Genomic DNA, 23,725 nt, shown 5'->3' on the forward strand with positions numbered 1-23,725 from the left:
AATATCTTATTCCAAAATCATGGGCATTAATATGGAGTTGTTCCCCCATTGCTTCTAAATCAGCCTCCACTCTTCTGGGAAGGCTTTCCGCTAGATGTTGGAACATTGCTGTGGGGACTTGCTTCCATTCAGGTTGGGCACTGTGCTTTGTGCACAGGGTCATTGTCATGCTGAAACAGGAAAGGACCTTCCCAAACTGTTGCCACAAAGTTGGAAGCACAGACACATCTAGATTGTCAATGTATGCTGTAGCGTTAAGATTTCCCTTCACTGGAACTAAGGGGCCTAGCCCGAACCTTGAAAAAAAATCCCAGACCATCATTCCTCCTCCACCAAACTTTACAGTTGGCACTATGCATTGGGGTAGGTAGCTTTCTCCTGGCATCCACTAAACCCAGATGAATCCTTTTGACTGCCGGATGGTGAAGCGTAATTCATCACTCCAGAGAACGTGTTTCCACTGCTGCAGAGTCCAATAGCAGCGAGCTTTACACCACTCCAGATGACGCTTGGCATTGCACATGGTGATCTTAGCCTTGTGTGCGGCTGCTCAGCCATGGAAACCCATTTCATGAAGCTCCCAACAAACAGTTATTGTGCTGATGTTGCTTCCAGAGGTAGTTTGGTACTCAGTATTTAGTGTTGCAACAAAGGACAGACGATTTTTACGCACTATGCGCTGTCCTGTTCTGAGAGCTTGTGTGGCCGACCACTTTAAGGGCTGAACCATTGTTGTGCCTAGGCATTCACAATAACAGCACTTACAGTTGACTGGGGGGCAGCTCTAGCAGGGCAGACATGTGATGAAATGACTTGTTGGAAAGGTTGCATCCTATGACGGTGGCACATTGAAAGTCACTGAGCTCTTCAGTGAGGCCATTCTACTGACAATGTTTGTCTATGGAGATTGCTTGGCTGTGTTTCGATTGTATACACCTGCCAGCAATGGGTGTGGCTGAAATAGCAGAATCCACTAATGTGAAGTGGTGTCCTCATACTTTTGTATAAATAGTGTATCAGTAGTAGGAAGAATTATGATGTAAATGTTCTGATCATTATTCCCCATTTGAGGCACTCGCTAGCAATGCTTAGTAGGCTCGCAAACCATATAATACTAGTACAATAGCGAGCCTATTTGGATTCTTTTTTCCCCCCATTGCACATACCCACGTTTCTTTATTTGGTAGTTTAAAGCTGAGAATAGTTCATAAGCATTTTATTGTCAGAGTGTAACTGCCAAAATGGTTTAACATTAAACGGACAGAATGACAGTCTACTTTCTTCAATACTGTCACTTGATCAGAAAGAAGCGCACCGCCAAGATTTCTTGACATTGAACGAAGCGGTCGTCGTCGTCGATGTTTCCCGAGTCACATCGGTCATTTCCGGAAGTATCGGAGAACGGATGCACGGATAAGTTGTCAGGCTACTAGTTCCAGCACATCTTTTATCCTCAACATCTTTAATTCATCGGTTTATCCGTTTACGGTGGGGTTTGATGTAACTTATTGTTAGTACCAATGTCGCTTCTGTGTTACAACAAAGGATGTGGTCAACGTTTTGAGGCGGACAACAACCCTGAGGGTAAGCTAGCCAACGTTAGCCTAGCGTTAACTTGAACCTACATAAAGCAACATGCTCAGTTTGGTGATAAAAGCATTTATTTATCGGTACTATTACAACTAGCTAACACGTTGAACAATATCAAACGTGATGCCTAGTCATTTTACCCTGCCCATTGATCTGTCCCCTTGTAACTTACACCCTGTAGTTTATTCCTCTTATTGCTATTTGGATTTGTTCATATGTATTTTTAAACTCTGAATCAGTGGGAAGGGCTCCTATGTAAGTATTTCAATGTAGTCTACACCTGTTGTATTTGGCTCATGTGAATGTTTTGATTCTTAGCTAGCAGCGTTACAGTACAGTAGCTAACGTTAGCTACTACCTCGTAGGTCTCTAGTAGCTACTGTTGCTAGCGACGTTAACAACTACTTATCTATATTAAATGTGAATATCCACGTTTAGGGGACTATTCGTTATCATTTCATTAGTGACGGGGTGATTTGATCGCGAAGCTGCGATGCAGTTTTCAAAGCACTAACGTTACTGTACGGATTCAACACCACGTATCGAGGAAGAGATGCGGCCGAAATATGTCTCCCTCCAGCATGTGGCCCATTTCGTCCACCCAAACCAGGAATTGTTGTATGTATGGCTTATTCGCTACGTGAGGTTGTATTTAATCGAATGAAAGTTTCTTAATGCTTAAATTGTTACTAGTGTTCGGATTTAAGTAGGACCAGTGACACCGCGGCAATTTTGATTTAAAAACAAACACTTTATATCGGCAGATGGCTATACATATTCATAGTTGAGGCTAGTAGCATAGCGTCTATACGTTGAATACGTGCGGCTGACGTCAACGACCCTCATCGAATATTCAAAATAGAATTAGAATACGTCGTGCCGCCTCTACGTGATGACGTATGAATCTTCTTCTTCTTCTTATGTCGAACTACACTCTAGCTTTGTTGTCGCCACCAACTGGACTGGGAGAAAGGGAGAAAAAAAAAACATTTACAAAAGAAAAGTAAATTCCATACGTGTAGGGAAAAATTCAGCGTTAGCTAGCTAACTGCTAGAAGGATGCCATCGGAGGAGTGAATGAGTGACCGTGACTTTCCCCTGTCATATTGTTTTCCTTCCGGGGGCTATAACGTTACACAACTAGAGATGCAGTTATCATTTGGTTAGCTAGCAAGAAGTTGAACGGCTGTTAAGTTACCCAGTTAGCATATCTATTGCATTTGTAAATTCAGTCTGGAATCTGCTCTGATTTCAGAGCACTTTCGTCTGAGTGTGCCAGAGTGCAGAATAACTGATGAATTTACAAATGCCTTAACTCCGGCTGAATAGCACAGTAAAACGCTCTAGATAACCAGCTCTGCTACGGCAAGTAAAATGGTCAGTGAGGTGTTTTCTCATTTGTGTCTGGAAGTAGCTAGCCAGCTTTAGCCAGTTAGCTTGGATGCTTCCCCATTCTTTATCAGTGCAATTCTGACAGCCAACTAGCTGAAACTGTTTGAGAGGGTTCATCTAAAGTTCCTTCGTTAGTTTTTAGCTCATCTTGCTCTGGCTAGCATTAGTTGTTGATCTTGTTGTTGTTGATGTGTATAACTGAGGGAGGGAGAGCCTACCGTTTTCATGTTGTTTTTTTATTTCACCTTTATTTAACCAGGTAGGCCAGTTGAGAACAAGTTCTGATTTCCAACTGCGACCTGGCCAAGATAAAGCAAAGCAGTGCGACAAAAACAACAACAGAGTTACACATGGAATAAACAAACATACAGTCAATAACACAACAGAAAATCTGTATACATCGTGTGCAAATGAAATAAGGAAGTAATGAGGCTCTCTCTCTGTCTCCCTCCCTCTCTGTCTCCCTCATTAGATGCCTGTACCCACCACCCTGGAGTTCCTGTGTTCCACGATGCACTGAAGGTAAAAGGAATACACACATACTCACTCTCTCTCTCTGACAACCTCCTGTCTCCTCTCCAGGGCTGGTCTCTCTCTGACAACCTCCTGTCTGTCTCCTCTCCAGGGCTGGTCTCTCTCTGACAACCTTCTGTCTGTCTCCTCTCCAGGGCTGGTCTCTCTCTGACAACCTCCTGTCTGTCTCCTCTCCAGGGCTGGTCTCTCTCTGACAACCTCCTGTCTCCTCTCCAGGGCTGGTCTCTCTCTGACAACCTCCTGTCTCCTCTCCAGGGCTGGTCTCTCTCTGACAACCGCCTGTCTGTCTCCTCTCCAGGGCTGGTCTCTCTCTGACAACCTTCTGTCTGTCTCCTCTCCAGGGTTGGTCATGCTGTAAGAGGAGAACCACAGACTTCTCTGACTTCCTCAGCATTGCTGTAAGTGAACCTTTTTGTTGTCATGACAACGATGACAGAATGGCTACCAGGTTATCCCAGCAGTAAGTGGTGTTTGTAATGTCATTACATTATCTATGTTGACATTGCTACATAGCCATGTGTATCAAAGCACCACTACAGTCTATGGTCTACACCACTACAGTCTGCACCACTACAATCTGCACCACTACAGTCTGCACCACTACAGTCTGCACCACTACAGTCTACACCACTACAGTCTACACCACTACAGTCTGCACCACTACAGTCAGCACCACTACAGTCTGCACCACTACAGTCTACACCACTACAATCTGCACCACTACAGTCTGCACCACTACAGTCTGCACCACTACAATCTGCACCACTACAGTCTACACCACTACAGTCTGCACCACTACAGTCAGCACCACTACAGTCTGCACCACTACAGTCTACACCACTACAATCTGCACCACTACAGTCAGCACCACTACAGTCTGCACCACTACAGTCTACACCACTACAGTCTGCACCACTACAGTCTACACCACTACAGTCTACACCACTACAGTCTACACCACTACAGTCTGCACCACTACAGCCAGCACCACTACAGCCAGCACCACTACAGCCAGCACCACTACAGTCTACACCACTACAGTCAGCACCACTACAGTCTACACCACTACAGTCTACACCACTACAGTCTACAGTCAGCACCACTACAGTCTATACCACTACAGTCAGCACCACTACGGTCTACAGTCAGCACCACTACAGTCAGCACCACTACAGTCAGCACCACTACAGTTAGCACCACTACAGTTAGCACCACTACAGTCAACAATCAGCACCACTACAGTCTACACCACTACAGTCAACACCACTACAGTCTACAGTCAGCACCACTACGGTCTACAGTCAGCACCACTACAGTCAGCACCACTACAGTCAGCACCACTACAGTCAACAATCAGCACCACTACAGTCTGCACCACTACAGTCAGCACCACTACAGTCAACAATCAGCACCACTACAGTCTGCACCACTACAGTCAGCACCACTACAGTCAACAATCAGCACCACTACAGTCTGCACCACTACAGTCAGCACCACTACAGTCAGCACCACTACAGTCTGCACCACTACAGTCTGCACCACTACAGTCAGCACCACTACAGTCAGCACCACTACAGTCAACAATCAGCACCACTACAGTCAGCACCACTACAGTCAGCACCACTACAGTCAGCACCACTACAGTCAACAATCAGCACCACTACAGTCTGCACCACTACAGTCAGCACCACTACAGTCAACAATCAGCACCACTACAGTCTGCACCACTACAGTCAGCACCACTACAGTTAGCACCACTACAGTCAACAATCAGCACCACTACAGTCTACACCACTACAGTCAGCACCACTACGGTCTACAGTCAGCACCACTACAGTCAGCACCACTACAGTCAGCACCACTACAGTCAACAATCAGCACCACTACAGTCTGCACCACTACAGTCAGCACCACTACAGTCAACAATCTGCACCACTACAGTCTGCACCACTACAGTCAACAATCAGCACCACTACAGTCTACACCACTACAGTCAGCACCACTACAATCTACCGTCAGCACCACTACAGTCTATACCACTACAGTCAATCACCACTACAGTCTACACCACTACAGTCTACACCACTACAGTCAGCACCACTACAGTCAGCACCACTACAGTCAGCACCACTACAGTCTACAGTCAGCACCACTACAGTCTACAGTCTACACCACTACAGTCTACACCACTACAGTCTACACCACTACAGTCTACACCACTACAGTCTACACCACTACAGTCAGCACCACTACAGTCTACACCACTACAGTCTACAGTCAGCACCACTACAGTCTACACCACTACAGTCTACAGTCAGCACCACTACAGTCTACAGTCAGCACCACTACAGTCAGCACCACTACAGTCAGCACCACTACAGTCTACACCACTACAGTCTACACCACTACAGTCTACACCACTACAGTCAGCACCACTACAGTCTACAGTCACCACCACTACAGTCACCACCACTACAGTCTACAGTCACCACCACTACAGTCTACACCACTACAGTCTACACCACTACAGTCAGCACCACTACAGTCAGCACCACTACAGTCAACAGTCAGCACCACTACAGTCACCACCACTACAGTCACCACCACTACAGTCAGCACCACTACAGTCAGCACCACTACAGTCAGCACCACTACAGTCACCACCACTACAGTCTACACCACTACAGTCTACACCACTACAGTCAGCACCACTACAGTCAGCACCACTACAGTCAACAGTCAGCACCACTACAGTCTACAGTCAGCACCACTACAGTCTACAGTCAGCACCACTACAGTCAGCACCACTACAGTCTACACCACTACAGTCACCACCACTACAGTCACCACCACTACAGTCAGCACCACTACAGTCTACAGTCAGCACCACTACAGTCTACACCACTACAGTCTACAGTCACCACCACTACAGTCTACACCACTACAGTCTACACCACTACAGTCAGCACCACTACAGTCAGCACCACTACAGTCAACAGTCAGCACCACTACAGTCACCACCACTACAGTCACCACCACTACAGTCAGCACCACTACAGTCAGCACCACTACAGTCAGCACCACTACAGTCACCACCACTACAGTCTACACCACTACAGTCTACACCACTACAGTCTACACCACTACAGTCAGCACCACTACAGTCAGCACCACTACAGTCTACAGTCAGCACCACTACAGTCAGCACCACTACAGTCAGCACCACTACAGTCAACAGTCAGCACCACTACAGTCAGCACCACTACAGTCTACAGTCACCACCACTACAGTCTACACCACTACAGTCACCACCACTACAGTCAGCACCACTACAGTCACCACCACTACAGTCTACACCACTACAGTCAGCACCACTACAGTCAGCACCACTACAGTCAGCACCACTACAGTCAGCACCACTACAGTCAACAGTCAGCACCACTACAGTCAACAGTCAGCACCACTACAGTCTACAGTCAGCACCACTACAGTCTACAGTCTACACCACTACAGTCAAGAGGTTCCATGTGTTGATCTAACAAAGAGGGAGTTTTCTAACCAGTTAAACATGGCATAATAATGATGGAGTTAAATGAGCTAAATGAGTAGGGTGACATGGTCAACCGACAGGTAGGCTACTGTTTCATATGAATGGAGTTGTTGTTGACAAGGGCAGTGCAGCAAAATTAGCCTTGATTAGCCTTGCTAGCTAACTGTGTAGCCAGCTACCTTCTTTACAACGATTTGATACAGTCATGACAGGCACTACCAGATGGTATGACGGATAACCTATGGCAGTGACTTTTCTAACTAGCCCGTCGGTTCGGCTACTTTCTCTCTCTCTCCATCCCTGCCACAGACTGTGTCACACGCCGGCCCCTGCTCCTCTCTAGCCTCTCACCTACAAGCAGAGGGCTCGCTCTCTCTCGCGCTCGCTCTCTCTCTTCTCTCTCGCGCTCGCTCTCTCTCTTCTCTCTCGCACTCGCTCTCTCTCTTCTCTCTCGCACTCGCTCTCTCTCGCACTCGCTCTCTCTCGCGCTCGCTCTCTCTCTCGCTCGCTCTCTCTTCTCTCTCGCACTCGCTCTCTCTCTTCTCTCTCGCACTCGCTCTCTCTCTTCTCTCTCTCGCACTCGCTCTCTCTCTTCTCTCTCGCACTCGCTCTCTCTCTCTCTCTTCTCTCGCACTCGCTCTCTCTCTTCTCTCTCTCGCGCTCGCTCTCTCTCTTCTCACTCGCTCTCTCTCTTCTCTCTCGCTCTCGCTCGCTCTCTCTCTTCTCTCTCTCGCACTCGCTCTCTCTCTTCTCTCTCTCGCACTCGCTCTCTCTCTTCTCTCTCTCGCGCTCGCTCTCTCTCTTCTCTCTCGCGCTCGCTCTCTCTCTTCTCTCTCGCGCTCGCTCTCTCTCGTCGCGCAAGCAAGGAAGTTGACACCCAAAAATGACTCAATATACCTAATTCCCTATGAAGGGCACTGCATTTGACAGAGGGATGGGCTATGTCTGGATGTAACGGAGATCAGAGCTTACCTTAGTCTCACGCCACAGCTAGCTTGAAATGTTGCCAATGGTGCTATCCAGTAGGATCTATTTTATTTTGTAGGTTGTCAAACGGGCAGTCATGAGAGTGAGGTACAGGGACCCTTGTTCACCTGAAGCCCAGTCGGAGGCAGGTTCAGGGAGACTATATGCTAAGCCAGCACACTGTTTACACAAGGGTTAGTTTACTGCTGTGTTTGTCAGGGTCTTAGGGTTAGGTAGTAACTATAGTGTGTGTGTGTGTGTGTGTGTGTGTGTGTGTGTGTGTGTGTGTGTGTGTGTGTGCAGGGCTGCACCAAAGGTCCCCACAACCAGGAGAAGCCTCCTGAGCCTGTGAAACCAGACGTGACGTCATCGGAAGACAAGGAGAGAGCTGAGGACCTCAAACCAAAGTTCAGCGAGTTCACCATCTCTGCTCCCAAACCTCTGGAGTCCATACGCAGACCCAGGTAGGTCAGGGGTTAAAGTTCACCATCTCTGCTCCCAAACGCCTGGAGTCCATACGCAGACCCAGGTAGGTCAGGGGTTAAAGTTCACCATCTCTGCTCCCAAACCCCTGGAGTCCATACGCAGACCCAGGTAGGTCAGGGGTTAGATGTCAGGCTCTTCAAAGCTCTCCTGGTATTTTCTTTTGGGGTGACATCGGGACATTCATTATGTAGTCACATTGCTTCTCTTAGTTGTTGTCGTTGATGTTTGTTGTTATTGTTTGTTGATGTTTATGTTGTTGTCTCCAGTCCAGATGAGCCAGTGGTCAGACTACAGCAGAAGATCTCTCCCTCTCTGAGACAGGCTCTGGAGAAACTGAAGCTGTCTGAGGACAATCTTACTGAGAAGACAAGTAGGGACACTACCCCTCCTTTCTCATTTCAGCATCTTCTCCTCCCTTTTCCTCTCATCTTCTCCTCGCCTCAGAGATAACCTCAGTACAGGACATGATAGTAACTAGTCTTCATTACCTCAGGACAGGACAGTAACTAGTCTTCATTACCACAGGACAGGACATGACAGTAAATAGTCCTCATTACATCAGGACAGGACAGTAAATAGTCCTCATTACATCAGGACAGGACAGTAGCTAGTCCTCATTACATCAGGACAGGACAGTAAATAGTCCTCATTACATCAGGACAGGACAGTAAATAGTCCTCATTACATCAGGACAGGACAGTAACTAGTCCTCATTACATCAGGACAGGACAGTAAATAGTCCTCATTACATCAGGACAGGACAGTAAATAGTCCTCATTACATCAGGACAGGACAGTAACTAGTCCTCATTACATCAGGACAGGACAGTAAATAGTCCTCATTACATCAGGACAGGACAGTAACTAGTCCTCATTACATCAGGACAGGACAGTAAATAGTCCTCATTACATCAGGACAGGACAGTAAATAGTCCTCATTACATCAGGACAGGACAGTAACTAGTCCTCATTACATCAGGACAGGACAGTAACTAGTCCTCATTACATCAGGACAGGACAGTCACTAGTCCTCATTACATCAGGACAGGACAGTCACTAGTCCTCATTACGACAGGACAGTCACTAGTCCTCATTACATCAGGACAGGACAGTTACTAGTCCTCATTACATCAGGACAGGACAGTCACTAGTCCTCATTACATCAGGACAGTAACTAGTTTTTGTCTGTTCTCTAGATGAGGATGATGATGTGGTGAAGGTCGGGACACTGTGTAAGAATGGAGGCTGTGCCCGAAGCTTTGAGGGCCCTGCCAGCAATGACCAACTGTGTCTCTTCCACGCTGGAGTACCCATCTTCCATGAAGGGTACGTATACAACTGACACACACCACAAAGAGTACATCATCTTCTGTCTACAGCTATGCTTGCTAGCTAATGGCTAGATGTGCTTGCTAGCTAATGACTAGTTGTCCTTGCTAGCTAATGACTAGCTATCTAATGACTACTGTGATTGTAAGCTAATGACTAGCTATTCTTACTAGCTAATGACTGAATGTGCTTGCTAGCTAATGACTAGCTGTGCTTGCTAGCTAATGAATAGCTAATGACTAGCTGTGCTTACTAGCTAATGATTAGCTGTGCTTGCTAGCTAATGATTGGCTGTGCTTGCTAGCTAATGATTGGCTGTGCTTGCTAGCTAATGATTAGCTGTGCTTGCTAGCTAATGATTAGCTGTGCTTGCTAGCTAATGATTAGCTGTGCTTGCTAGCTAATGATTAGCTGTGCTTGCTAGCTAATGATTAGCTGTGCTTGCTAGCTAATGATTAGCTGTGCTTGCTAGCTAATGACACTGCAAATCCCTTAACTACAAAGATGCCAATAACATATTCCTGACTGCTTTTTCCCTTCAGATGTGTAGTTAGTTAATCCTGTGTGTGTGTGTGATGTGTGTGTGTTGTGCTTTAATTCATTTGTGTGTGTTCCCAGTATGAAGTACTGGAGTTGTTGCAAGAAGAAAACGTCAGACTTCAACACGTTCCTCTCACAGGAGGGCTGTAGCCGTGGCAACCACCTCTGGAGAAAGAACGACACGGTGGGTTGGGGGGTTCGGGGTTGGTGGGATCGGGGTTGGTGGGTCCGGGGTTGGTGGGTCCGGGGTTGGTGGGTCGGCGCGATCGGGGTTGGTGGGTCGGTGGGATCGGGGTCGGTGGGATCGGGGTTGGTGGGTCCGGGGTTGGTGGGTCCGGGGTTGGTGGGTCGGCGCGATCGGGGTTGGTGGGTCGGCAGGATCGGGGTCGGCAGGATCGGGGTTGGTGGGTCCGGGGTTGGTGGGTCGGTGGGATCAGGGTCGGTGGGTCCGGGGTTGGTGGGTTCGGGCTTGGTGGGTCGGCGGGATCGGGGTTGGTGGGTTCGGGGTTGGTGGGTCGGCGGGATCGGGGTTATACAGGGGTTGGAATACAGGGGGTTGGATATGGAATACAAGGGGTTGGATATGGAATACAGGGGTTGGAATACAGGGGTTGGATATGGAATACAGGGGTTGGAATACAGGGGTTGGATAAGGAATACAGGGGTTGGATATGGAATACAGGGGTTGGAATACAGGGGTTGGATATGGAATACAGGGGTTGGAATACAGGGGTTGGATAAGGAATACAGGGGTTGGAATACAGGGGTTGGATATGGAATACAGGGGTTGGAATACAGGGGTTGGATAAGGAATACAGGGGGTTAGATATGGAATACGGGGTTGGATATGAAATACAGGGGTTGGATATGGAATACAGGGGTTGGATAAGGAATACAGGGGTTGGATATGGAATACAGGGGTTGGATATGGAATACAGGGGTTGGATAAGGAATACAGGGGTTGGATATGGAATACAGGGGTTGGAATACAGGGGTTGGATAAGGAATACAGGGGTTGGATATGGAATACAGGGGTTGGAATACAGGGGTTGGATAAGTGACCAACCATGGTGTTACAACCTACAAGGAACTTCTAGTGTCTGTCTGTCCGTGTGTGAGTATGACCCTGTGTGTGTGTGTGTGTGTGTGTGTACATTTTTGTGTGTGAGTATGACCCTGTGTGTGTGTGTGTGTACATTTTTGTGTGTGAGTATGACCCTGTGTGTGTGTGTGTGACATTTTTGTGTGTGAGTCTGACCCTGTGTGTGTGTGTGTGTGTGTGTGAGTCTGACCCTGTGTGTATGTACATTTTTGCGTGTGAGTCTGACCCTGTGTGTGTGTGTGTACATTTTTGTGTGTGAGTCTGACCCTGTGTGTGTGTGTGTGTGTGTACATTTTTGTGTGTGAGTATGACCCTGTGTGTGTGTGTGTACATTTTTGTGTGTGAGTCTACCCTGTGTGTGTGTGTGTGTACATTTTTGTGTGTGAGTCTGACCCTGTGTGTGTGTCTGTACATTTTTGTGTGTGAGTATGACCCTGTGTGTGTGTGTGTACATTTTTGTGTGTGAGTATGACCCTGTGTGTGTGTGTGTACATTTTTGTGTGTGAGTCTACCCTGTGTGTGTACATTTTTGTGTGTGAGTCTGACCCTGTGTGTGTGTGTGTGTGTGTACATTGTTGTGTGTGAGGCTGACCCTGTGTGTGTTTGTGTGTGCTTAGGGTAAGACAGTGGTCCCGTGCAGGTTTGACTGGCATCAGACAGGAAGTCAGGTGATCATCTCCATCTACGCTAAGAACTCTCTGCCAGCTGTCAGTTACGTAGAGGGAAACAGCTGCACGGTGAGACACACAGTCTTGTATAACTAACATTGTGGGGACACACAATTCAGTCCCATACAAAATCCTGTTCCCAAAACCTAACCCTAAAAAACTAAGCCTAGCTCCTAACCCGTAATTCTAACCTTAACCCTAAGCCCCCTAGAAGTATAATTTGACTCTGGGGGGACTAACAAAATGTTAACAGTTTGTCATTTTTGTTTGTTTGTTTACTATTATATAGGACTTCTGGACCCCACACTAATATTTAAACACACACACACACATTGAGGGCTATATAGAGGGGTATTTAAAGGTGGGAAAAGAGAACTATACTACCGGTCAAAAGTTTTAGAACACCTACTCATTCATAGTTTGTCTTTATTTTTTACTATTTTCTACATTGTAGAATAATAGTGAAGACATCACAACCATGAAATAACACATATGGAATCATGTAGTAACCAAAAAAGTGTTAAACAAATCAAAATATATTTTATATTTGAGATTCTCCAAATAGCCAATCTTTGCCTTGATGACAGCTTTGCACACTCTTGGCATTTTCTTAACCAGCTTCGTCTGGAATGCTTTTCCAACCGTCTTGAAGGAGTTCCCACAAATGTTGAGCACTTGTTGCCTGCTTTTCCTTCACACTGAGGTCCAACTTATCCCAAACCATCTCAATTGAGTTGAGGTCGGGTGATTGTGGAGGCCAGGTCATCTGATGCAGCACTCCATCACTCTCCTTCTTGGTCAAATAGCCCTTACACAGCCTGGAGGTGTGTTGGGTCATTGTCCTGTTGAAAAAACAAATGATAGTCCCACTAACCCCAAAACAGATGGGATGGCGTATTGCTGCAGAATGCTGTGGTAGCCATGCTGGTTAAGTGTGCCTTGAATTCTAAATAAATCACTGACAGCGTCACCAGCAAAGCACCATCACACCTCCTCCTCCGTGCTTCACGGTGGGAACTACACATGCGGAGATCATCCGTTCACCCAGACCGCATCTCTCAAAGACACAACTGTTGGAACCAAAGATTTGGACTCCAATTTGGAGTGTGAAGGAAAGGAGAGCAAAGGACAGATTTCCACCTGTCTAATGTCCATTGCTCGTGTTTCTTGGCCCAAGCAAGCCTCTTCTTATTGGTGTCCTTTAGTAGTGGTTTCTTTGCAGCAATTTGACCATGAACGCCTGATTAACACAGTCTCCTCTGAACAGTTGATGTTGAGATGTGTCTGATACTTGAACTCTGTGAAGCATTTAGTTAGGCTGCAATTTCTGAGTCTGTGGCAGTCCTCATGAGAGCCAGTTTCATCACAGCGCTTGATGGTTTTTGCGACTGCACTTGAAGAAACTTACAAAGTTCTTGAAATGTTCCGTATTGACTGACCTTCATGTCTTAAAGTAATGATGGACTGTAGTTTCTCTTTGCTTATTTGAGCTGTTCTTGACATAATATGGACTTGATCTTTTACCAAATAGGGTTATCTTCTGTATACCACCCCTACCATGTCACAACACAACTGATTGGCTCATTAAGAAGGAAAGAAATTCCACAAATTAACTTTTAACAAGGCACACCTGTGAGAATGCTGTTCATCGACTACAGCTCGGCATTCAACACCATAGTACCCTCCAAGCTCGTCATCAAGCTCGAGACCCTGGGTCTCGACCCCGCCCTGTGCAGCTGGGTACTGGACTTCCTGACGGGCCACCCCCAGGTGTGAGGGTAGGCAACAACATCTCCTCCCCGCTGATCCTCAACACTGGGGCCCCACAAGGGTGCGTTCTGAGCCCTCTCCTGTACTCCCTGTTCACCCACGACTGCGTGGCCACGCACGCCTCCAACTCAATCATCAAGTTTGCGGACGACACAACAGTGGTAGGCTTGATTACCAACAACGACGAGACGGCCTACAGGGAGGAGGTGAGGGCCCTCGGAGTGTGGTGTCAGGAAAATAACCTCACACTCAACGTCAACAAAACTAAGGAGATGATTGTGGACTTCAGGAAACAGCAGAGGGAACACCCCCATCCACATCGATGGAACAGTAGTGGAGAGGGTAGCAAGTTTTAAGTTCCTCGGCATACACATCACAGACAAACTGAATTGGTCCACTCACACAGACAGCATTGAGGAAGGCGCAGCAGCGCCTCTTCAACCTCAGGAGGCTGAAGAAATTCGGCTTGTCACCAAAAGCACTCACAAACTTCTACAGATGCACAATCGAGAGCATCCTGGCGGGCTGTATCACCGCCTGGTATGGCAACTGCACCGCCCTCAACCGTAAGGCTCTCCAGAGGGTAGTGAGGTCTGCACAACGCATCTCCGGGGGCAAACTACCTGCCCTCCAGGACACCTACACCACCCGATGCTGGGAAGGCCATAAAGATCATCAAGGACATCAACCACCGAGCCACTGCCTGTTCACCCCGCTGTCATCCAGAAGGCGAGGTCAGTACAGGTGCATCAAAGCTGGGACCGAGAGACTGAAAAACAGCTTCTATCTCAAGGCCATCAGACTGTTAAACAGCCACCACTAACATTGAGTGGCTACTGCCAACACACTGTCAATGACACTGACTCTACTCCAGCCACTTTAATAATGGGAATTGATGGGAAATGATGTAAATATATCACTAGCCACTTTAAACAATGCTACCTTAAATAATGTTACTTACCCTACATTATTCATCTCATATGCATATGTAGATACATAGGACTGCATCCTTATGTAATACATGTATCACTAGCCACTTTAACTATGCCACTTGGTTTACATACTCATCTCATATGTATATACTGTACTCGATATCATCTACTGTCTCTTGCCTATGCTGCTCTGTACCATCACTCATTCATATATCCTTATGTACATATTCTTTATCCCCTTACACTGTGTATAAGACAGTAGTTTTTGGAATTGTTAGTTAGATTACTTGTTCGTTATTACTGCATTGTCGGAACTAGAAGCACAAGCATTTCGCTACACTCGCATTAACATCTGCTAACCATGTGTATGTGACAAATAAAATTTGATTTGATTTGACCTGTTAATTGAAATGCGTTCCAGGTGACTACCTCATGAAGCTGGTTGAGAGAATACCAAGAGTGTGCAAAGCTGTCATCAAGGCAAAGGGTGGCTATTTGAAGAATCTCATATAAAATATCTTTTGATTTGTTTAACACTTTTATGGTTACTACGTGATTCCACATGTGTTACTTCCTAGTTTGGATGTCTTCAATATTATTCTACAATGTAGAAAATTGTCAAAATAATGAAAAACCCTTGAATGAGTAGGTGTTCTAAAAGTTTTGAATGGTAGTGTTTATGGAGGGGTAAATAAATTGAGTGGTGTATAGATGGAGTGGTATATAGATGGAGTGGTTTATGTAGGTGTATTTTAAGTGCTAAACTCTTAACAATTGTCAGTTGGAAATTCATTTCCCAGTGAGCAAACAATTTCCGTACAGCATTCATATGAATGCATTTGTCAATAAAACTCATGAATTGCAGGTCATATTTCAAAGAAACCTGGAAACTGTACAGTTATTTTATAGGTCGACTTTGGGCAAAAGCTAAAAAATAATGTATTTAAACTGTATAACTGAACAATGCTCCATCATACCAGGCCATTTAATGCTTCAAAACTACACTAAATTGATGAATAAGATTTTAGCTGATTGATGAATAAGATATTGGCTGCAGAAGTGCCATTTTTTTTATCGATCTCTGCAGCTTCTGTCCAAAAACAGTTGCCGTACCAGGCTGTGATGCACAGTATGCTCTCGGTGGTGCTCCTGTAGAACACTGTGATGCAGCCCGACAGCATGCTCTCGATGGTGCTCCTGTAGAACACTGTGATGCAGCCCGACAGTATGCTCTCGATGGTGCTTCTGCAGAACACTGTGATGCAGCCCGACAGTATGCTCTCGATGGTGCTCATGTAGAACACTGTGATGCAGCCTGACAGTATGCTCTCGATGGTGCTTCTGCAGAACACTGTGATGCAGCCTGACAGTATGCTCTCGATGGTGCTTCTGCAGAACACTGTGATGCAGCCTGACAGTATGCTCTCGTGGTGCTCCTGTAGAACACTGTGATAGCCCTCGGGGACAGGCTGAATTTCTTCAGCATCCAGAGGTTAAAGAGTCACTGTCGTGCCTCTTCACTACGGTGTCCATGTGGTTATACCATTTCTGCTTCTTTGAGATGTTTACTACAAGGAATTTGAAGTTATTGACCGTCTCCACGGTGGTCCCGTTGATGAGGATGGGGGGGCATGAACAGCCTGGTTCCACTTGAATACCACAATCGGCTCCTTTGTTTTGCTAACGTTGAGGGAGAGGTTGTGTACCTGGCACTACGCCGTCAGAGTGCCTACCTCCTCTCTGTAGGCTGTCTAGTCGTTGTTGGTGATCAGGCCTACTACTGTCGTGTCGTCAGTGAACATGATGATGGAGTTAGAACTGTGTGAGGCCAGTCAGTCGTGGGTATACAAGGAGTACAGGAGGGGACTGAGGACGCACCCTTGTGGGGCCTACCCGTGTTGAGAATCAGTGTGGTGGAGATAATGTTGCCTACCTTCACCACCTGTTTGAATATTGGGTGGGACATGTCCCCCCTCCCCATCCCCCGTTGCAATTAGGCCTATGACATACACACACACACAGGGTCAATGGTCGAACCAACTACCTGACATCAGCTATGTAGAGGGAACAGTAACACCCTGAAACACACACCGGGCCCTGTATTCTCACTGTAGTGGGTCCTGATTTAGACCATTCTCCTCCACAGCTCAACATCCACATTATCTTTGATGGAGAGAAGGAGTTTGAGCAGACGATTAACTTGTGGGGGGTGAGTACTACTATAGTACTATACATCTATACCAGGCTTTCCCAAACTCGGTCCTGGGGTCACCCCTGTGTCCACGTTTTGGTTTTTGCTCCTAGCACTACACAGCTGATTCAAGTAATCAACTCATCATCAAGCTTTAAATCAGCTGTGTAGTGTTGGGGCAAAAACCAAAACGTGCTCCCCTCGGGGTCCAGAGGACCGAGTTTGGGAAACGCTGGTCTATACTACACTTACTATTACTACTATACTATACTTACTACTATAATACTATTTGTCTATATTACACTCACTATTACTACTATACTACTACTAATACTATTTGTCTATACTACACTTACTATTACTACTACACTACTACTATTTGTCTATACTACACTTACTATTACTACTATACTTACTACTACTAGTATAATACTTTGTCTATACTACACGTACTATTACTACTACACTGTACTTAATACTACTAATACTATACTATTTGTCTACACTTACTATTACCACTATACTGTACTTACTACTACTATAATACTATTTGTCTATACTACACTTACCTCTATACTATACTTACTACTATTATACTATACTAACTACTACTACTATACGTTTATACTATACTTACTATTACTGTAATACTATATGTCTGTACTATACTTACTATTGCTACTATAATACTCCATCTATACTATATTTACTATTACTACCATACGTCTATACTACACTTATTACTACTACTACTACTATAATACTATATACTATCTATACTACACTTACTATTACTATTATAGTAGTATACATCTATACTATATGTAATATTACTACTGTATGTCTATACTTACTATTACTATAATACTATATGTCTATACTACACTTACTACTACTATAATACTATACATCTATACTACATTTACTATTACTACTATACGTCTATACTATACTTACTATTACTATAATACTATACATCTGTACTATACTTACTATTATTATAATACTAGTCTTACTAATACTAATACTAGTCTATAATACTATACTTACTATTACTACTATATGTCTATACTATACTTACTATTACTATTATAATACTATATGCCTATACTATACTTACTATTACTACTATTTGTCTATACTGTATTTACTATTACTACTATAATACTATTCATCTATACTGTATTTACTATTACTACTATACATCTATACAAAACTTGCTATTACTATTATAATACAATAAGTATATGCTATACTTAACTATATGTTTATACTATATCTACTATTACTACTATAATACTATGTCTACTATACTTAATGTCTATACTATACTTACTACTCTGCATCTATACTACACTTACTATTACTACTATACATCTATATTACACTTACTATTGATATTATAATACTATAAGTATATACTATACTAACAACTATACGTCTATACCATACGTACTATTACTGCAATAATACTATGTCTACTATACTTAATGTCTATACTATACTTACTACTCTGCATATATACTACACTTACTATTACTACTATACATCTATATTACACTTACTATTGATATTATACATCTATACTACACTTACTATTACTACTATACATCTATACTACACTTACTACTACTACTATAATACTATCCATCTATACCACACGTAATATTACTACTATAATACTATACATCTATACCACTTACTATTACTACTATACATCTATACTACACCTACTAATACTACTATAATAATATGCATCTATACTACACTTACTATTATACATCTATACTACACATACTATTACTACTGTAATACTATATGTCCATATTACACTTACTATTACTACTGTATTACTATAATAATATAGAAGCCATAAAACTGGCCTGTACGCAGTAGATATTCCATTAAATATCTGCTGTTTCCAGCTACAATAGTCATTTACAACATTAACAATGTCTACACTGTATTTCTGATCAATTTGATGTTATTTTAATGGACAAAAAAATGCTTTTCTTTCAAAAACAAGGACATTTCTAAGTGACCCCAAATGTTTAAACGGTAGTGTAAGTCTATACTATACTTACTATTACTACACTAATATTAAGTGTACTTACTATTACTGCTATAATAATATAAGTCTATGCTATACTTACTACTATACATCTATACTATATTTACTATTATTACTATAATACTTTACATCTATACTTACTATTACTACCATAATACTATACGACTATACTTACTATTACTACTATAATACTATACGTATATACTATACTTGCTATGTCTATACTATACTTGCTATATCTATACTATACTTGCTATGTCTATACTATATACTATACTCTATACGTCTATACTATTACTACTGTAATACTATATGTCCATGTCTATACTATACTTACTATTACTACTGTATTACTATAATGTCTAATATACTTGAAGTCTATAAATACTGGCCTATACGCAGTCTATATTCCATTAAATATCTGCTGTTTCCAGTCTACAATAGTCATTTACAACTATTAACAATGTCTACACTGTATTTCTGATCTAATTTGATGTTATTTTAATGGACAAAAAAATGTCTTTTCTTTCAAAAACAAGGTCTGTTCTATACTATACTATGTCTATTCTATACTATACTATGACTATACTATACTATGTCTATACTTACTATGTCTATACTATACTATGGCTATAAACTATGTCTATACTATACTATGTCTATGTATACTATGTCTATACTATACTATACTATGTCTACTTACTATGCTATACTTACTAATACTATAATGTCTGTACTTACTATGTCTATACTATACTACACTATACTATGTCTATACTATACTATATGTCTATACTTACTACTATACTATACTATACTATACTATGTCTACTATACTATGTACTATACTATACACTATACTATGTCTATACTATACTATATACTTACTATGGCTATACTATACTATAATACTATACTATGTCTTTACTATACTATTACTATGTCTTACTATACTTACTACTATACTATACTATGTCTATACTATACTATGTCTTTACTATACTTACTATGTCTATACTATACTATGTCTTTACTATACTTACTATGACTATACTATACTATCTCTTTACTATACTTACTATGTCTATACTTACTATGACTTACTATGTCTATACTTACTATGTCTATACTTACTATGTCTATACTATACTATGTCTGTACTTACTATGTCTATACTATACTTACACTATACTATGTCTATACTATACTAACTGTCTATACTATACTTACTATGTCTATACTATGTCTATACTATACTATGTCTATACTTACTATGTCTATACTTACTATGTCTATACTTACTATGACTATACTATACTATGACTATACTATACTATGTCTATACTTACTATGTCTATACTATACTATGTCTATACTTACTATGTCTATACTTACTATGTCTATACTTACTATGTCTACTATACTATACTATGTCTATACTTACTATGTCTATACTATACTATGTCTACTATACTATGTCTATACTATACTATGTCTATACTTACTATGTCTATACTATACTATGTCTATACTATACTATGTCTATACTTACTATGTCTATACTATACTATGTCTTTATATACTTACTATGTCTATACTATACTATGTCTATACTATACTATCTCTTTACTATACTTACTATGTCTATACTTACTATGACTATACTTACTGTATACTATGTCTATACTTACTATGTCTGTACTATACTATGTCTATACTTACTATGTCTATACTTACTATGTCTATACTTACTATGTCTATACTTACTATGTCTATACTATGTCTATACTTACTATGTCTATACTATACTATGTCTATACTTACTATGTCTATACTTACTACTATGCTATACTATACTACTATGTCTATACTTACTATGTCTGTACTTACTATGTCTATACTATACTATGTCTATAATACTTACTATGTCTATACTATACTATGTCTATACTTATGACTATACTATGTCTATACGATACTATGTCTATACGATACTATGTCTATACGATACTATGTCTATACTTACTATGTCTATACTTACTATGTATATACTATACTATACTATGTCTATACTATACTATGTCTGTACTATACTATGTCTGTACTATACTATGTCTATACTTACTATGTCTATACTTACTATGTCTATACTTACTATGTCTATACTTACTATGTCTATACTTACTATGTCTATACTATGTCTATACTTACTATGTCTATACTATACTATGTCTATACTTACTATGTCTATGCTTACTATGACTATGTATACTATGTCTATACTTACTATGTCTATACTTACTATGTCTATACTTACTATGACTATACTATACTATGTCTACTTACTGTGTCTATACTTACTATGTCTATACTTACTATGACTATACTTACTATGACTATACTTACTATACTTACTATGTCTATATGTCTGTACTACTATGTCTGTATATGTCTATACTTACTATGTCTATACTTACTATGACTATACTTACTATGTCTATACTTACTATGACTATACTATGACTATACTATGTCTATACTTACTATGTCTATACTATACTATGTCTATACTTACTATGTCTATACTTACTATGTCTATACTTACTATGTCTATACTTACTATGTCTATACTTACTATGTCTATACTATACTATGTCTATACTTACTATGTCTATACTTACTATGTCTATACTTACTATGACTATACTATACTATGTCTATACTTACTATGTCTATACTATACTATGTCTATACTTACTATGACTATACTTACTATGTCTATACTTACTATGTCTATACTTACTATGTCTATACTATGTCTATACTTACTATGTCTATACTATGTCTATACTTACTATGTCTATACTATACTATACTATGTCTATACTTACTATGTCTATACTATACTATGTCTATACTATACTATGCCTCTTACTATACTATACTATGTCTATACTATACTATGTCTATACTATACTATGTCTATACTTACTATGACTATACTACTATGTCTATACTTGCTATACTATACTATGTCTATACTATACTATGTCTATGCTATACTATACTATGTCTATACTATACTATGTCTATACTATACTATGTCTATACTATACTATGTCTATACTATACTATGTCTATACTATGTCTATACTATACTATGTCTATACTATACTATGTCTATATATACTATGTCTATACTATACTATGTCTATACTATACTATGTCTATACTATACTATGTCTATACTTACTATGTCTATACTATACTATGTCTATACTATACTATGTCTATACTATACTATGTCTATACTATACTATGTCTATACTTACTATGTCTATACTATACTATGTCTATACTTACTATGTCTTTGCTATACTGCCTTTATTCCAGCCCAATATTAACACTCTTTATTCAAATGTAGGGTGATTTCCTTTCATACAGTATGAATCCATTCTAACGCGCCCTTTACTCTCATCTCTCCTTCTCTCTTCCTACTCCTCTCTCTCCAGGTGATCGACGTCAGTAAGAGTGTGGTCAACATGATGGCAGCTAAGATAGAGGTAGCAATGAGAAAGTCTGAACCCATGACCTGGGCCCGACTGGACCTGCCGCCCCCCGCACCTCCCAAAGAGGAGGACAAAGAGGAGGAGGAGAGTGATAGTGAAGACGATGAGGAGCTTGATTGAAGATGCAGTGACAATGAGAGGACTGCATTGATTGATTGGCAGTTTGGTATATGTCCGTCTGCTAGAACTCAACCCGCACATTGTAGTCCGACATAGCACTCATAGGAACGTTGACTAGTCTCCACTCCACCTCTCTCTCTGTCTCTGTCCCTCTCTCTCTCGTTGTCTCTCTCTCTCTCTCTCGTTGTCTCTCTCTCTCTCGTTGTCTCTCTCTCTCTCGTTGTCTCTCTCTCTCTCGTTGTCTCTCTCTCTCGTTGTCTCTCTCTCTCTCTCGTTGTCTCTCTCTCTCGTTGTCTCTCTCTCTCGTTGTCTCTCTCTCTCGTTGTCTCTCTCTCTTGTCTCTCTCGTTGTCTCTCTCTCTCTCTCTCGTTGTCTCTCTCTCTCTCGTTGTCTCTCTCTCTCTCTCTCGTTGTCTCTCTCTCTCTCTCTCTCTTGTCTCTCTCTCTCTCTCTCTCGTTGTCTCTCTCTCTTGTCTCTCTCGTTGTCTCTCTCGTTGTCTCTCTCTCTCTCTCTCTCTCTCGTTGTCTCTCTCTCTCTCTCTCTCTCTCGTTGTTCTCTCTCTCTCTCTCTCTCGTTGTCTCTCTCTCTCTCTCTCTCGTTGTCTCTCTCTCTCGTTGTCTCTCTCTCTCGTTGTCTCTCTCTCTCGTTGTCTCTCTCTCTCTCGTTGTCTCTCGTCTCTCTCTCTCGTTGTCTCTCTCTCTCGTTGTCTCTCTCTCTCGTTGTCTCTCTCTCTCGTTGTCTCTCTTGTCTCTCTCTCTCGTTCTCTCTCTCTCTCGTTGTCTCTCTCTCTCTCGTTGTCTCTCTCTCTCTCGTTGTCTCTCTCTCTCTCGTTGTCTCTCTCTCTCTCGTTGTCTCTCTCTCTCTCGTTGTCTCTCTCTCGTTGTCTCTCTCTCTCTCTCTCGTTGTCTCTCTCTTG

At 42.2% G+C, this 23,725-nt stretch overlaps 1 protein-coding gene across 2 annotated transcripts; it reads left to right on the forward strand.

The window, feature by feature from the left end:
- The first annotated feature begins 1,359 nt into the window (after positions 1-1,359).
- chordc1b (cysteine and histidine-rich domain (CHORD) containing 1b) lies at positions 1,360-23,045 on the forward strand. 2 transcript variants are annotated; one of them, XM_042311553.1, is made up of 10 exons: positions 1,360-1,584; positions 3,455-3,504; positions 3,858-3,914; positions 8,336-8,496; positions 8,785-8,888; positions 9,714-9,843; positions 10,465-10,570; positions 12,106-12,225; positions 17,005-17,067; positions 22,633-23,043. In XM_042311553.1, exons 1-10 carry the CDS (start codon positions 1,521-1,523, stop codon positions 22,807-22,809), a joined length of 1,032 nt encoding a protein of 343 aa, XP_042167487.1. In that variant the 5' UTR covers positions 1,360-1,520; the 3' UTR covers positions 22,810-23,043. The 2 variants fall into 2 exon arrangements, with proteins under 2 accessions (XP_042167487.1, XP_042167488.1); XM_042311554.1 differs by lacking the exon at positions 1,360-1,584 and adding an exon at positions 2,111-2,208 and having other exon boundaries at positions 22,633-23,045.
- The last annotated feature ends 680 nt before the right edge of the window (positions 23,046-23,725 follow it).

The sequence above is a fragment of the Oncorhynchus tshawytscha genome, linkage group LG33 (assembly GCF_018296145.1).
Source record: "Oncorhynchus tshawytscha isolate Ot180627B linkage group LG33, Otsh_v2.0, whole genome shotgun sequence".
NCBI lineage: Eukaryota > Metazoa > Chordata > Actinopteri > Salmoniformes > Salmonidae > Oncorhynchus > Oncorhynchus tshawytscha.

Excerpts from the sequence above, each read along its gene's own strand:
- chordc1b (XM_042311553.1), top strand. The coding sequence starts at position 1,521 with ATGTCGCTTCTGTGTTACAACAAAGGATGTGGTCAACGTTTTGAGGCG. Across the intron at positions 8,497-8,784 it reads GAGTCCATACGCAGACCCAG|TCCAGATGAGCCAGTGGTCA; the intron begins GTAGGTCAGGGG and ends TGTTGTCTCCAG. Across the intron at positions 12,226-17,004 it reads TAGAGGGAAACAGCTGCACG|CTCAACATCCACATTATCTT; the intron begins GTGAGACACACA and ends TCTCCTCCACAG.